Source organism: Pundamilia nyererei, unplaced genomic scaffold, assembly GCF_000239375.1.
Source record: "Pundamilia nyererei isolate P.nyererei 1_Seehausen unplaced genomic scaffold, PunNye1.0 scaffold00191, whole genome shotgun sequence".
Lineage (NCBI taxonomy): Eukaryota > Metazoa > Chordata > Actinopteri > Cichliformes > Cichlidae > Pundamilia > Pundamilia nyererei.
Genome location: NW_005187592.1, coordinates 726490 through 743853, shown reverse-complemented (window position 1 = coordinate 743853; position 17364 = coordinate 726490). Strand labels below are relative to the sequence as shown.

At 41.7% G+C, this 17364-nt stretch overlaps 1 protein-coding gene across 1 annotated transcript in view; it reads right to left on the bottom strand.

The window, feature by feature from the left end:
• Nucleotides 1-6540: 6540 nt before the first annotated feature.
• The window catches only part of LOC102209986 (collagen alpha-1(XXI) chain-like), a 71122-nt gene continuing 60298 nt past the window's right edge, over nt 6541-17364 (bottom strand). Inside the window, exons 27-32 of the mRNA XM_013914375.1 lie at nt 12228-12260; nt 11291-11446; nt 10963-11017; nt 9592-9786; nt 7336-7413; nt 6541-6846 (exon numbers count right to left, since the gene is read on the bottom strand). Coding sequence (XP_013769829.1) covers nt 6659-6846; nt 7336-7413; nt 9592-9786; nt 10963-11017; nt 11291-11446; nt 12228-12260 — 705 coding nt within the window. The 3' untranslated portion in view covers nt 6541-6658. The remainder of the gene's footprint in view (nt 6847-7335; nt 7414-9591; nt 9787-10962; nt 11018-11290; nt 11447-12227; nt 12261-17364) is intronic.

The following is a 17364-nucleotide window of genomic DNA, read 5'->3' as shown; positions in this document are numbered from 1 at the left end:
AATATATATAATAAATACAGGGGAAAAAAACATAACATACAGGTACCGGTGGTGATGTCACCGTATGCAATGGAAAAGGTTTTCACACATACAGTATGTGCTGCTTTTGCACTGAAGATGGTGAAATGATAAGACATCACTTTCAAGATGGCACCAGCAATGGTAAAAATAACCAACTCACTCATGTATAAGGTGAGAATCCTCAACACAATAACAGGAAGTTACTTATGAGCAAAAGCAAAAGTAGCATGACATTTAGGAGCCAGAGTGGGAAGTACAAAACTGGTGGCTTTTATGATAGACGTCCATCCTAACCTTAAACTTTTTTTTGCAACCTTAGTATCTTATTTCTAGATGTCAAGTTGTTTTGATCATTAAGAAGTATATTGCTATTCTTGTTTAGAGTTATAGGGTTTGGGCTATTATTAATTACATGAAGATTCGTTCTACAAAGTACACAGCCTTTCCATATTAAGGTGCTCAATTCTCAGTAATGTAAAATGTTCAAAAGTATTTTTCAAGTCTATTTATATTTAACTAAAAGCAGCATTTCCAAGTACTTTGAGCTTGTGTATGACGTTTATCTGCAGTTGTTGAAGTTGTAAAATGAGAAATGTTAGGTTTGTCTTGTGTGTGGCAAATGTATGTTGACATGTCAGCGGTCAGTGCTGTCTACATCATGTTCAAACGTTTCCCATCTTATTGTCACTTAGTGGAAAGATGCTCTACACAGTTCAAAACACTGAAGCTTCTGAAGCCCCTCCTACTGTGAGACAAACCCGCCGAGGAATAACACTCTGGTTACAAGTAACTCAGGGAAACGTGAAAGTGGAGACACTAGTGAAAAATTATAAATCACATCAGCAGTAATGATCCAGTTAGGTCAATTAGAGGTCACCAACATCAGTTTTGAGTCACTGTGCAACTTTACCAAAAACAATGTTGGAGTTTGTGCTGGTTTCCTCTCAAGGTGAATCAGTAGAGACATGTTTAGCCTGTTTGGCTGTCTAGAAAGCTGACTGTCTATTGGGCAATTATAAGGACAAACAGCATCCACCCCACTTTGGGCGGAGCAGTTCTCCTGTCACAACCTGGCCAAATGTATTAAGCCCCCAAAATGTGACTATCGGGAGTTGAGACCAGGAAGCAGCGCTGCAGTCTTATACTCTCTCTAGTTATAAAACAGCTAATGGGTCATGTTGTCCATTTTAAAGGTACAGCACTGATACTGCTTTGAATCATATCTATTCAACAGATTCAAATTTGTTTATGTAACTGGGGAGTCCTCTTCACACGTCAGGTGAATCATAGAGTTTACAAGGTTCTGTGCTGGGACCAGTTTTTATTACAATGCAGATGATATCCAGCTTTATCCATCCAAAATTAAAATTAATTAGAACCAAGAATGTCTTACAGACATAAAGTCCTGGATGATTTCTCATTTCTTGCTTCTAAATTCAAATAAAACTGATGTTATTGTACCCTGACCCTCAGAAGTTTTAGAAGTATGGTGCCTAACCAGATACTTACTCCGAATGGCATTACTTTGGACTATAGTAACACTGAGAGGAATCATGGAGTCCTTTTGGACCAGGATGACCTTCAATGCGTGTAGTAAACACATGCAGTAGTGTGAAAAAGCGTTTGAGCCCTTCATGATTTGTTATTTGCGTTTGCACAGTATCCATAAAAACTGGAAACATTTTGTCTTGGAGTGGAAAAGGTAGTTCATGCATTTATTAATTATAGACAGGACTATTACGTCACTCTAAAAGCTCCCTGAAAGGCCTTCAGCTGATCTAGAACAGCGGTCCCCAACCCCCGGGCCACAGACCGGTATCGGTCCGTGAGTTCTTTGGTGCCAGGCCGCGAGAGTTCAGGCTTGGGTGTGAAATTTATGTTTTTCAGGGTTTTTATCGTTAACTCGGTTTCCCTGGGTCTTTTCCCGTGTTGTAGTTGTGTGTCTTATTTTGAAAGAAATATTTACTGCCTCCGTCTTCCCGCTCCACCACAATCAACCACACATGCAAGGCTAGGGGTGCAGGTGTTTCACCAGGGTGCAGGAGAGGCACTCCCCCGCTGTCCCCTTCTGGCCGCCTGTGCCTCAGTTTTATTCCGAAACCTAGACATCCACATGGGGGGGTGTGCACGTTATACAGCGTCCAGAGGATGGTCTGTGTATTCAAACCCACCTCTGGCGCTGGTACCCTACCCTCAATTTTAAATGCATATAGACACTGAGGGTTTTCAGGAGGAGCCGTGCTGCTCTCTGGCAGGAAGCACCATGCCCTCCTGTGTTTTAAATGCACTTTAGAACAGCACGCAGCAACACTACATATGAGCGGGTGGAGGCAGGTTGGGGTTCCTCACTCACCCCCGTTCTCTGTTAACCGTTGGGAGATGTTGGCCGTCCGATTGGGGTCTGGGATGTGGGGCCTGCAGATACGGGGGTGGTCTGCTTGCCTCCACCCAGGGAAAAGGGTTACATCTCCTGGGTCTAGGTGTGGTTTCCACCTCTGGGGGCTAGGGTACCTGGACCTGGGGTATAAAGTATGTTTGGGGAGTGTGATTGTGTGTACAGTGTCTATTTGTGTCTTTGTCCACATCGGGTGATTGTCGAGTATTTGTATATGTGTGCATGAGGGTTGGAATGCACGTTTGTCTGTGTGCGCCTGTTCGTCTGTGTCTATGTGTCAGGTCGGGTCTTAGACTCCACCTCTCTGGGAACATCTCAGGCCCTCCGAGGTATGAGGGCTTATCTCCCCACCACACTCCCTGCCGGTGGCGGATGCCCTCAGACGTCAGTGCGTTGGTGGTTCTTGGTGTCTGGGGCTGGGTGGTCATGTATGTACTAGCTCACTCCAGGTGGCTGCTTGGCAGCACCTGGCGCCTGTGATTCAGCTGGGCCCTGGGGGGCCCTCTGGTCTCTGGGCCTAGGGCACAGCTGGCTGCTGGCAGAGCCCACAGGCACGTCACTGCAACCCCCTCTGGCCTCTGCTCAGTGGCTGCTGGGTGACCCCTCATCTGGGGCTCTCCTCAGCTCTTTCCAGGAGGGTGGCACGGTTGCCCCCCTGGTGGTCCTCCTTGGGTTGTCATACTCTGGGGCCTCTGGATGTCTGGGGCCTGGATCTCTTTCATACCTGCTTCATGCCCTGGGGGACGGGGCTATGGCTCCCCACACTCCCTAGCATATCGTTACATGGAGAAACCTTTTGAATACAAGTGCTCTCATCCACACAGGTGTGCACACAGGTGTGCACACAGGTGTACACACGGGTGTTCACAGACACAAACTACACCCTTCTTGGCTGCTACCTCAAAGCACACTGTGTATAGCAACACAATGACAGGAAAGTTTTAGCATCTTTTTGACAGCATTGACTGCTGAAGAGAAACACACGCTTGTTAACACACATTTGTGCATTCGCATAAATAGGACGGTGAAAACAGGAAATAACTCCCAAACTGACAATTCTGATTATACATATTCAACAATAATTACACTTTGAACAGGAACCAAACAAAGAAACAAATTCAGATGAGTGATCAGTTAATAACTATGTGCAATATAAACTTATTAACATTATGTTAATGTTTATGTCATATTACTCAGTGGAAACCAATGAATGCAAAATGGCTGCATTTAAATGTTCTAATCTGAAAGAGTTTCCTGATGAAAATCCCATTATTTCTACAAATGGGTAAATGTTTTTCATTTTCAGGCAAATGAGGATAAACCACTTTCATATCTATTTATAGCATATACACATATTAATGGATATTGGACTCACTTGTTGTAGACACTAATTTTTCTGCAAAAATGAATTTGGATGTTTTAAAAGCCGTTCATCATGGTGAAGGCACTGGTCAGAATTTTATTGCTGGGGTTTTAAAAGCTCAGTTTAACTGTACTCTATCCCCACTCGCAGCAGTCATATGAATCTTGCCAAGTTTATTCTGACAAGTGAAAAATTAAAAATCTTAAACAACAGACTTGTTGGGAAATTGGCTTCCTAAATTGTAAAGCCTTCCAGTCTACAAGTGATAACATGCCTTATCAATCCTAACCATACGTGGAATTGGGGATCTCTGGGAGCCGTTCCCTATGAAAACAAACACCTTGTACAAATGCTGACGGAGATGTTGTGTGAAAAAATAATTACCATATTGTGTCCCAGTACTTGCATTCATTGTTTCACTGATTATTCCTGTATGAAAATGCTCACTGAATTTTGTCTAGAACAGTTAGCAAGGATAAGCTGCATCATGCTAAGTCCGTCTACCTGGATCTGATAAAACTGCCCTATTAGGCTCCATCTTTCCACTCATTTCTGTACACAGCTAAGCAGAGTTGATTTTGTTAACTGTTAGCTATCAGTTGGGTAAAGAATGGAGAGAATTTGTTAATTAAAAAACACAATAAAAGGAATATTTAAATGTTAGCCTGTTAGCATTAAAATGCTATGTTTTGTACTGTATCGCAAAATCATTAACATATAATTGTAAAATGAATTTGTTCACATTGTGATCCTGCTGTAGGACGACTAAACATACTTACATTTAAGAAGGATGCCTAATTCAGTTCATTGTTCTGTGACTGTGACGCTGTGTAAGACCAAGAAAGTATTCTGTGGAGCACTGGGGCCTTTGTGGTAACAATTAACCAAGCGGCAGCCTATGAACCCAAACTTGAAGTCCAAACAACTGCTGCTGCTCCAGCTGAGCCTGGGACCAAAGGTTGGTCAGTTCACATATTTATAGATACTCTGCATAATGAGGGTAAGAAGTTTTGCTTCATGAGGTCACAGAGACATTTCCTCTTAATGCAGTATTCTGATTGTCTACAGTAAATGTGAGCGTTTTCTTCAAATATGAAGAAATTTTAAAAAGGACATTGTATGCATTGACAAAGTAAAACCTATTTAAAAATAACATGTATACTGTTTTGATGTTTGTAAATTGCGTCCGTATCATAACTTTCTGTTCCAACGCTGTTATAGGCGTTTCATTTTTGTAAAAAAAATTCTAAATAGCAACATGTTGCCAAATATATTCACTGCTGCAATAATATATCTTTGCAAACCACGATATAGATAGTACCCTGTTTTTATCAGTACATTGACCTGTGCTAAATTTTCTTATTCTTAGCTTTATCATTAGGAATAGTTTGTTTTTAATTCTCAACTATAAGGGTGTGTTTGAATATTAATATTACTACAGTACTCACTACTCAGGCTCCCGTGAGTCTGAATCATATATCTGTTTTTAGTTTTTGTGTTTTCAGGTTGAAATTAATAAAACTCCACACTTCCTCCAGTAATTTCGAATTAAAAGGGTCTAGGATGTGATGGATTGTGCCCTGTGAGGTGTTTGGAGACTGTTAAGATTTTAAAAAAAGCTGTATAATTTATAAGGCAGAATAAATGATTGAAAAAGGAAAGTGATTAGAAATAATTAATGATTTTAACGGTATTAAAAATAGAGAAAAGAAATCCAAAGCAGATGGATAATGTTGAAGACATGGATGACCTTTTCACTTGCAAGTGGCTTAAGCAGCAATATTACAATTAGAGTTTGTTTTTAAAATAAAATACACACCTGAAAGAAGAAGAAAGAACTTAATCTAAGCTTCAAATATAAAGGACTTGTTCATTCTGCAGATGAGGTGAATTAAGGCCACTGACAGAGGTTTTACAGTAATCCACATCAACACAAAAGGAATGCAAAGTGAATACATAATACTGGCAAACAAGAAAACAAATATGACAGATTAAAAGCAGTAACAGGTTTCATGAAAACAAAAACAACCCATCTGTCACAGCTTTGGATTTGAACAAATTGTGATGCTCTGTGCACAAAACATGACATAAATATGTTTTTCCACCTTTAGTGACTACATGTACTGTGCACCTGAAGGAGGTCAAGATCTTTATCAGTTATGAACCTTTGAACTTTGTTTAGATTCATATGTTTGACCAAAGCGTTTAGCGAACCACAACATAATCATGTGAAAATGGCGTGTTCCATACAACAGATCCTGATTCATCATCGCGGCAGGTGCTGCACTTTTTACCATTTGCAGATGGCATCATTTCTCAGAGGCAGAGCTGCACAGACGACAGAAATAACCTCACTGGCTGATCCAAGCACAGCATAAGAACTGATCCTTTTCTATTTCTTTAATATTTTAATATGCAGTTTATAGTAATTGTGCTTTTCTCACATTAGCCCACGATTTAATTAATAGAAGTTATACATATTTATTGAGGGTATTAATCATATTTGCCTTCTGTATCATTAACTTAAACAGTAATTCAGGTAAACAAGGAGGTAGACATATTTATTATTATTCAGATTCCTGGCCTTCTTGCCTCTTACACTGACAAAAACAATGCGACTCAGTTACAGCTCTTGGTGTTCGTCTGATTCAATCAGGATTTAGAATTCACTATTTAAACTTTAGAAGTTTAAAATATCTAGGACGCTAGCCAGCTTGACCCTCTTTGATCATGAATTCAGTGATCATGAATCAATGCCCTCCCTATTTCTGTTCATACCAGCTCATGAGGTTACAACTGCCTTGGCTGCAGATATCTCTGTCTTAAAGGTGTCAGCAGTGTGTGCCAAGTCAAACGCAACCTCTCTCACTCCCATGTCATCAGATGTGTGGTCCTTTGCTGTAGTGTTCCCTGAGATTGTAGGTCTGATAGCACATAGAGATGTCACAAACCCCTGGAAGTCCTGGGCTACCCCTTTTGCCAGGATCTCCCGGTGGGCCTGGTTTGCCTGGGATTCCCTGGTTGCCCGGCTGGCCAATCCCATCAAAGCCACGGGGACCCTGAATCCCTGGAGGGAAAAGAAAAGATTGAAATAAGAACCACCTCTGTACTTAGCCTAATTTAGGTCAGTGATAATTGAATTAGGAAGTTCAAGTCAGTTAGATCATAGGTTTACAAAATAATGCAACAACTCCACAGTGGTATTATGACACAGTGGGTGGGAACAACAAAAACTCAGCCACAAAGTGGTCGACCACATAAAATGACAGAGTGGGGTCAGCAGATAGAAGAGCCTTATAAACGTACATTTATAAGTGTACATAAATGTGCACTATATTAAACTCTATCGATTAAGAATGGGATATCATTCAAGTTCATATTCGTGGTATATCTGTGGCATTTATTAAACATCCACACTACTAAGAGCTTTCACACATTTTCCAGAACTCTCAGGTAAAGTTCCTGGCATAGGTGAATAATAGAGGGTAGTACCAGTGTGGAGGTTATGGGATTGTAAAAGCAGTTAATAGGTTAATATGTGCACAATGAAACATACCTTGGTGTCCAGGTGGTCCTGGTGGTCCCTGGTCTCCATCTCCTTTTCTGCCTTTCAACCCTCTGGGTCCCATGTCACCTGGGGATATGATAAGTCTGTGTTTAAAAACTAACATTAGATTCAGACTGAGAGCTTCGGGAACAAAAGTGCCATGTTTTCTGTAAATTTGAGTTTTGGGGACATTTTACGTCTGTTTTCCATGCAAACAATAACTTCCCATGCTGAAAAAGGAAACGATACCAAAAGGTTCAGTGGCTCTCCTTGCAACTAGAGGCTGACTCCAAAAGTGAGGTCGCAGTGGGAGATATTCGTATACCGTACTGTGAAAAACGATTTGCGCCCTTCCCAGTTTTAAAAAGCTAAACTTTCTGAAATCTTTCCATCATGTTTTGTCTGACATAAAACTAACACAACATATCAGAAAAACAGCATATGAGTCGAGTCCAATATGGTGGCAGGAGTTTAATGGTCGGGTCGGCTGAATGACTGTGACATGTTGAACACACAGGTACTGCAGCCAGTTAAGGCACTAGCTCAGATGGTGGTGATGGTCGCAAATGAGCGGCAGCTGGACACCCAGGCTAAGTGACAGACATGGGCGCTGGAGAACCTGGTTGCTCAGTCTGGGGCTACTTCATCGCCTCCTGCTCTGGTGGTGGTGCTACACCAAACAGGAAGGCAGATGACCCCCAGTCCTGTGTTTCAGGCTATGGCGGTGGGCTGCCTGCCATCTCACACAGGCCCAGAGAGCCTTGGCATGACAGTATGTTTAAGGCCCTATTGGTTACCTGAGCACAAAAGACAAATTACTCATAGGGCTGAAAGAGTCACACAGTGCACGGTCCATAGTTCCTGTGGTAGAAAAAAAAATGAGTCTATAGGATTCTGTATTGACTATCGCAAGGTGAACGAGGTGTCACAGTTTGATCTTTATCCCGAGGTGGTTCTCACTCCCGACGTGTAACATACCGACAACTTGTCACATCCCGAGGCGTCCCATGGGAACGCGAAAGGTGGCCGTTCCCATGATACGCGGCGGATTGTGAATGACATCGAATACAATGACACTTCCGCAGTAATACACGCTCCAGCCATGTATTCCAGCCCTAACCCTAACCTTATCCCTAATCTTAACCACCACCTTAATCGTGTTAGATGGTGTTTTCCAAAGCGATTTAAGTAAAATAAACCTACATGTGTAGATTCATTCCAAACAGTTCTCATGTTTCCTCGTTTTTCCAAACTCGTAATATAGGAAATGGACTGATTCTTATTCTTTTCTACTCTCCCGGAGTCGTCAAAGTGCTCTATAAAAAAGCCATGATCACCCAATCACACTTTCTCTGAACTTACTGCTTTTTCTAACTGCACTCACACTCCAATGGATGCATCGGAGAACTGGGGGTTAGTATCTTGCACAAGGATACTTGACATGCAGATTGGAGGAGCCAGGGATTGAACCACCAACCTTCCGACGCTTTGGGAGTGAGAACGTTTTGTTATCCCATATCCCGGGTCAAGGAGTTCCTGGATTGGTTAGGCATAGCTCGCTTTTTTAATCACACTGCATTTAACAAAGGGCTACTGGCAGATTCAGATGTGTGCAGAGTTCAGACGAAAAATGCCTTCTCCACTCAGTATGGTTTGTGATACATAAATAAACTTAAAATGAATTAAACTATTACTGACAGTTGTACAATTACCTGTACACTGGATATGTGCACATCCAGGGCACAGAATTATTCAGTGTCTTCCCTTAATGTTCTCAACCAGCTCCTCCAAAGTCGCTGCATGGCTGGCCTAACAAGTTAAAATGCTACACAGCAGTGGAGTGGTATCTTCCACAGCTGATTAGCCACTCTCTGTGTTGAAGTGGTGATAAATCACAGACAGCTCGCTGAGATGGGTGTGGAGCATTTGTTGTCTTTTGCTCTGCTGACTTTCACTGATGTTCGCTTGTTTAATGATCTTTTTTTATGGGGTACAGTGAACATCAACACATCCAATTTGTTCATCATTGACACTGTTTTGATTTTAACTGTTGATGAAAGCGGTCGTAAATTTTGTCCCATCGCTTCTTTGTGATGCTGTGTAGTTACTTATTGCCTTGTTTTCATCAGAGTGAGGAGCCAGAATGGAGCTTTTTGTCACAGTGGAGCAGATATAACACTGGTGAGAGGAAGCTTTGTGTACAGACAACATAAACCTGTCTGAAGGTACTGGTTCATAACTTTAAGAAACTGTGTCATATCAAACCTTTGAGGCCTGCGGGGCCCTGTATTCCAGGAGGTCCTGGGTAACCAGGAGCGCCATTTCTGCCAGGGTAGCCTGGAGTTCCCATGGAGCCTTTGGGTCCCGGTGCTCCCGGCTCACCTGGAGGACCCTTCACACCCTGGCAGGGTTCACATCTAGAGTGAGGAGTCAGGCTCTGTAGCAATGCTGGCAGCTGGTCTGTAGGGCACAGCCACAACATGAGAAGAATCTGCTTTTGTTACACACTTTAACAATACACTGTATTTTGCGCACTATAAGGCGCACTTAAAATCCTTTAATTTTCTCAAAAATTGACCGTCCGCCTTATGTATGAATTCTGGTTGTGCCATGCTGTAAAATGGCACCTGTTAAGAGACATGCTTACGAAGCGGATTTCAAACTCAAGGCTGTCAGTCGCGCAGTAGAACACGGGAATAGAGCAGCTGCAGAGAATTCAACATTCATGAATCTATGGTACAGAAGTGGAGCAAGCACGAAGAATGAGCTGAGTCAAGTTTGACTTATCTGACTGTTTTGTTTTGCTTAATGCGTCTTATAATCTACAGCATGTAATTGCCAGCTTTAGACTCGTAGTTGCAGTTATTCAGTCTTATAATATGAATCTATAGGCAGTCTCTGTATTTTTTAGGTTTGTACTAAAAGCTTAGCCCAAAACAGCAGACAGACAGGACTGTGAGCAGCAGTTAAAAAGCCTGATAGTACAGACAACATAAGACTTTATTCAGACAACATGCTGAATTGTCTTAATTTTGCATTTTTGAAATGGCCACTAAGAGACAAAAAGCCATATGACCCTACAGAAGTCAGCAAAATACTGAAATACTAATTTCGTTACACTGAATCCAACATTAAACCAGTTCTGAAACCTTTGGTCGTTGTAAGAGGCAGAAAAGAACATTATTCAGCTCGTGTCCATGAGTGTATGCTTTCACAGCCACATCCACGCCTCATTTGTCACATCCAGTTTCAAAACACTGAGATGGCAACATTGGAAATGTCATCTCAAGGCTTCAGAACAGGACTTTACAAACCAGCAGGTGACAGTACAGTATCCATCTTTTATTTTATCTATGGGTGGGAAAAAAGGAGCTGTGAGAAAAAAACATTCACTGGATTCTTCTTTACGTCAAAGGCTAAACAGGAAGGAGGTGATTTATCACGACTAACACGTTCATTCTGAGTTTAAGACTGTCTTTTACAAAACAACTGCACTTAAACTAGACTAAGCCCATTCGCCAATTTACTGCAACAAGTGGATATGGATGAAAAGCTATTGTGTGAAATGCATGTTTGAGACAACTGCGGCTTTGGTTTTTGCACCGCAGAGTGATGTGAACACAAACAAATACTTACTACGCAGAACATCAGTGCAGAGCTTTACGAGATGTTCGTCTGAGGGAGGCTTACCCTGGAACACACAATTACACTTTGATTCAGCTGAAGCCACTCTGGGACTTGGAAAACATGCTCTGGCTCGTGCCTGCAGATTTAGAGGATCTTCTCAATGCTCAGTTCTCCATCTTCATGTAGCTCACACACACTGACAGCAGTGTCACAGTAACTCCCAACCCTGACCTCTCCAGGTGTGGCAGGAAAGTGTCCTTTCTCCAACATTTTTCAGTCCTTTTTTATTCTCACTGCTATGGTTGTTAACATCAGATAAGAAAGGAGGCACACTTACAGGTTTGCCAGGATATCCCGGTTGGCCTGGTTGGCCCGGTTGGCCTGGCGACCCATCCTGTCCGGGAAATCCCCTGGGACCAATGACACCCATGTGGCCCATGTCACCCTTCTTTCCATCGGGTCCTCTGGGGCCCGTATCACCTGTCACTCCTTTCTGAAGCAGCAACAAAAGAGCACAAAAAAGTCACACTCTAAAGAGAGAAACAGTAAAACTGATCTGCAATTACTGACTGCTAAACACTTTTTCTTAACACTCCTAACAACTGCATAAGCAGATAAATGATACGAAGGCTTGTTGGAAGGTTGTGTAATAGGTAATAACAGTGAATAACAGGTAATAACAGCTAGCTAGCTGTTCAGCTAGCTAGCGCTGAAACTGATCGAATCTGGTATTTCAACTGACATAATTTGTGACAAATACAAATGCTTTGTCAGTCAAGAGAAACTAGTTTCTGTAAACCTGCCTAAGAACAAGTACAATGACTTTACAGGCTGCTGTTGTTGTCAACCTGCAGGTGTGCCACGCACGGGCGAAAGGTTTGGCAGATATAGGTGTAGGGCAATGACAGTCTTAAAGGAGTTTTAGTAAACAGTGAATAACAGTGAAGCTTTGCATATCTGCTTTTCTAATGATCAAAAAGCAGATATGTTTTGATGTCCTACAAATGGCAGCGACTGAGGGAAGTTGTATCTCCTTAAATTGTGATTCTGCAGACAGTAGAGTAAGTGTTTGATTTGCAGATGTGTGCATCTTAGGGAAAGAGTGCTTTTGTGATGTATATTTCTGCCCGGGGGCCCAGATTTCCACAGGCCTGAAGGTACTGGCTCTGTAAGTCTTTTATAGCAGCCATGCAGGCTTGACAGGCCTTCTCACTGTGGTGCAGAATAAGACAGAATGGATTATATCTAATACCGCAAAGTCTAATTCGACAAACCTCTCCTTTCCATCCCCTGGGTCCCACTTCGCCCTGACGGAAGAAGAAAAGAGAGTGGGGAGGGAGGGGAGGACGAGAGGAGGGGAAAATAGAGAAAGACAGTTAGAAACTTCTGCTTACATCAAAGACAGTATGTCAGAGAAACTACATGAGCTGCTCTGCATTGCTGATGCAGAACTGCTCTTTTCTGTCAAACCGATGACTTAGATTGGTTATTGTAATGCATTTTATAAAGATTTTTCCCCACCTCTTTCTCTTTGTTGTAATGTGATGAAAATGTGGATTTCTTAGCCCCTAAAAACACGATCCAGTGGTAACCACAGTTCTATAAAGCTTCTACACTGCCAGATTACAGATAGGTTGGTATGTTCCATTTTCCATGAAATGCTTCCCTTTTTGCTCCAGACTTCCTCTTTCTTTCATGACCAGGTAATTGATTTCAATCATTTTAGGAAAGAAACTCTAAGAAACCTTACTAAAGCCATAATGCCAGGGGCTTACAGCACAATCTGCCAAAGGAACTTTCTCAATCACCCGCACTGCTGATGTAACAGGAAGAAAATCAATGTGAAATTAAGGTCAAAAACCCTACAGACATCCACTCAAAGACTCGAGAATGCATCCAGCAGTGCGACACTGTTGGTGTTGGGAAATGTTCATGCATGTTCAGTAGCCGTTTCTGTTTCTGCTCAAACTGCAGCTCTTTGTTGCTTTCTATTCAAGTCACTGTGTGGATGCACTTCACACAAAAACTGAGCTTTTCAGTCAAAGGACTCACAGCTTTTGTGGTTTCAGTTTTACAGAATTCAAGAGTTTCAGTTACCCTTCTTTGTCATTGGTCATCAATCAGTGTCCACAAGTGTTTCATCATTTTTTAGGTTAATAATATAGACCAAACACACAAATCCATAAAGCTAATATGAACAGCCTTGCAAGACCTTGCAGCTTACACTTCGTAGAATAATTAAAGAGCCTTCAATTGAATTATTCAATGAATTAATGAATAAACAGCCCATGTCTTGTGTTGTTAAAATTTAGTCTAGACGGAAGGTCTTGTTTTACGTAGGGAATGTTTTTGTAGCATGGATAGAAGTTTAGAAAGACAGGATTGAAAACTGCAAAAAATAACCCCTAACCCAACATCTTTAATTACCCTACATGTTGAGCAATGTAAAATGTTCAGCTCGGGAGACTCGACGTCCACTACAGCAGTTACTCAACTCAGCAAACTAAGGTTAATGTGTTCAGGTTCCAGAAATTCTCAGCAGAATTAACCCCGTGGCTATCACAAAAACCACATACAAATGTACACACATAAATATTGTGTAATTCTGTGTAATTCTGGTTGCAAAAACCACCTCTGTGCATTTGTATTTTGACCTGAATCAATGCTCCAAACAAAGCTATTGAGAAATCTGACAGATAGCATTATTACTATTGTTTATTTTCTGTTGCAGTAACATCATGTGTGTGTGTGTGTGTGTGTGTGTGTGTGTGTGTGTGTGTGTGTGTGTGTGTGTGTGTGTGTGTGTGTGTGTAGGGTCTTACTAAAGAATTATAATTATGGATTTAGAGTCATTCCAAGTAACGAGCCAGTGCTGTCAAGAGGGATAAAGGTTTTTAAGTTTGCTGCTTTGTTACTTTACCTCATTGGTCTCTAAAAGCTTCCTCATAAATGCTAGCACTGAATGTATGCAGTAAACTCCACAGACTGTGTGTGAAAGGTATTGTAGCCACCATGATGCCACCTGTTGGAGCATCAGTGATGGAGTTTTGGACGTCACCAGCTAACACTAGCAAGCTAATTTAGCAAGCTGTAGCCATAAAGTGCATGGGTGCAATACAGACATAATAAGGGTCAGTAACAGACTAATCAATGACATAGTATGTTGCACAAGAAACATCCCTTAGGTACCAAAGTGACAGCTTCATCACTTCCTCTTGGGAAACAGGGGCACACCCGCCCTTGTTCCCTCGAACTACAATCATATTCATTTTAGCCAGCAGGAATTAGGAAGTGTGTCTGAAGACAAAAATATCAAATTCATTTCAGAGGTGACACGCTTGTGATTCACCGCTGATGCATTTAGCCTAGAGTGCACATCACATGGAGGCTGGGCTATTCTCGACACTAAGGAATTACAGAGTGTGAACATTAAGCTGCATGCTGAGACATTCATGGGTCTCCAGTGTCGCACGCATAACCACACAGCCGTGGCTCAGTGTGATGCAACATGGCTGCTGCAGTGCACACACCTCCAAGTTTACTGTCAAATCCTTGTCTTGGAACGTGAGGGGCAATGCCTCAGGGATCAATACCTACTGATAAACACTTCAATTACATAGATTAGGTGGAAACATTCTGATTTTTATGTTTTCTTATTGTGTTTATTGACATTCATTAAAGATGATAATTGCAATGTGGAAAACATGCTAGTTCTATTATACTGCCCTGCTTCTCTAATCTCATTTCACCTTGTTGCCGGGAACAATCATCTGCCAACAGCTTGAAAATACTCCCCAACTACAACAATTCCATCTATTCAGCATTAGCAGTTGTTCTGTCTCTGCAGCTGTTTCTTGCCTCTCTCTGATGGATAACGGAGTGTTTCACAATTACATCTAATAGATTTCTTCTTATAGTAAATATCATGTAGAGCTCCTATTGTTTGTTTATTACAAACAATACTTTACGTGGCTCACAGTCAGTTCTGCGTTCCACCCAGGAGTGGTTCTTCAGCTCCTGTATCTAGCGAGCTTATCACTAGCAGGCCTTCCTCCATGTCACGATAAGAACAACAAAGTAGCTAAATTATATTTATCTGCTTCAGGTTCCACATGCTGATATTACTCATGTTATTAGTAATACTTCTGCTTTTTCTTCTTTGACAAGTCACAGCTGCCAAAGCAAGTATGTGAGCAAGCTATCTTGGTAATTAGTGACTTGTTTACATATACGTCAATATAAATTCACACGTTATTTTTGCTTGTGTGTTTTTTAAAGATATATTTGTACATGTCGTTCTACATCTGCGGAGCATTTTACACAGAAACAAATGAACCTGAGAGAAAATAGCTGCTAACGGAGCAACGAGAGGTTTCTCCATGTATGACTGATGTTATTAGACATAGATAAAATATCATTAATTTTACCTCCCTGAGCAAATCAATCATGGTGTTGTGTGAGCTAAAGTTATTAGACTGAGCTGTAAAATGTGTCTTTTTATTGCACTTCCAGCAGTCCTAGAGCTGCTGTCTGTCTCTCTAATCATCACCTTCAGATTTGTTCGCCAGTTCACGCCATCGAAACCTGTAAACTGACCATTGATTTTCAGTTAAACGTCTGTATTTCAGCGTATTCTGACACGGTGTCTCCTCTGGGCCCTCCTTGCTGTTGCCAAGAATCTGAACTGTGGCACTGTGATCCTCAATAATGTGGATCTTAGCTTGAGCCTGAACAACGAAGCTGGCTGGGGCTTTGCCACGAGGGCCCCTGGAGTTTGTCTCCAGGGTCACTTATCAAGGCATATTAACTCAGCTGCGTCACCTCTCTCTGAGTGGCTGTTGAATATGTGCTTCCAGACTAGATTTTATGATTCTTTGTGTAAAGCACTGTTGCCGTTTTACTCTCCTCTTTTTCTTTTCGGTGTTACTGTGTTTTTAATGTACTGTTTTCTTTTAGCAGAAATCCATATAACACTGCTCTTGCAGAGGCTTTTTAAGGTGCTTTATAAGATCACAATCAGGCAGTAAGTTTACATCAACTCATGATGAGCATGAATGTTGTGATAATTCTCATTCTCACCCACTGTCGTGGTCTCTGACACAGTATTTAGAGTTTGGTGGCTTGTTGGTGGCCAAATCAAACAATTCAAAAATCCAAAAACAATTTCAAACCTTTGCACCCAATTGTTGTTTTCAGCAGCCACTAAGCATGTATGCTGTGCAATCATTCCACCGTTTGAACAGTACAAAGAAAGCCTACAGTTACAGTCACATTCATGATGGATGTGTGCAAACTTTTGACCTGATCTGTAAGGACTGTAATGACTTTGGGAGAATTTCTCTGAGGGCTCCAGTTTATTAGCTACAGATAGCTAAAGAAAAGAAATTCTAACAAGATACTGGTTTGGTCAAATTTCATTAATTCTCTATTTTTCCCCAACCTAAACTAGTTTAAAGTAACCTCATGATGTAAGCCTAAATTAGCTCCGTGTAAGTCCCATCCCTGTGTCCTTGTGAGGACATTTGGTTCAAGTAACTGTGCACACACACACACACAAGAAACACACATTTTGAACACAGTGTTTGAAAACATAAGCTCCGCTGCCACCCAGTGGAAGCAGAAGGATTCTACACTCACCGACACGCCGGGACTCCCGAGATCTCCGTCTCTGCCTCGCTCCCCCTGCAAAAGAGATACCTCATCATTGACTGGAGGATTGTGTGAATTTGTTTGCATGTGTGTGGGGCTGAATGTGTGTATGCACTGGTGTGTACCTGTCAATGTCTTCATTTTATATGTGTGTGTGTGAGAGAGGGACAGGGGGAGTGGAGAAAAGGTCATGATTACCACTAGCAGCCAATAAGGGAAAGCCAGAGTGAGAAGGGATAAGAATTGGCTGCTGGTGACCTTTAACAAACCTGACTTTTTTATCTCGTTTGTGTGGTTTTCCAACCACATCCTGCAGCAGAGGAAGCACCCAGAGGAGCTTTCTCTGTTCCTCTGGGCCATCACTCTGTCTGCCATTAGTGCATGTAAAAGCAACCAGTGCAGACAGCAGTGGCTGCAGCAAAGCTGAGGTTTTATATTAAAGATCAGCTTACATTAGACGTCTTTGGCCTCTTACACTTGCTCTAAGAAACTGGAGCTACTTAAATATACTACATACTCACTGCAGTCCAATGCAGTCATATTAGTGAAGTAATCGCTTGAATAGTTGCTGCAAACATCTTTGTCCGCTGTGTCATCCTGTCAGAACAGGGTGTTCAAAATGTTCTTATTAAAATTAGAAGAACTGAGGAAAATCTACCAGTTAAAGCCTGTATCAGAGAACACTCAGTACTCATGCTATTTAAAAAAAGGGATAATTAGTTAACAAGCAAAAGCTCTGCTGTAAAATAGTGTCAAATAGAT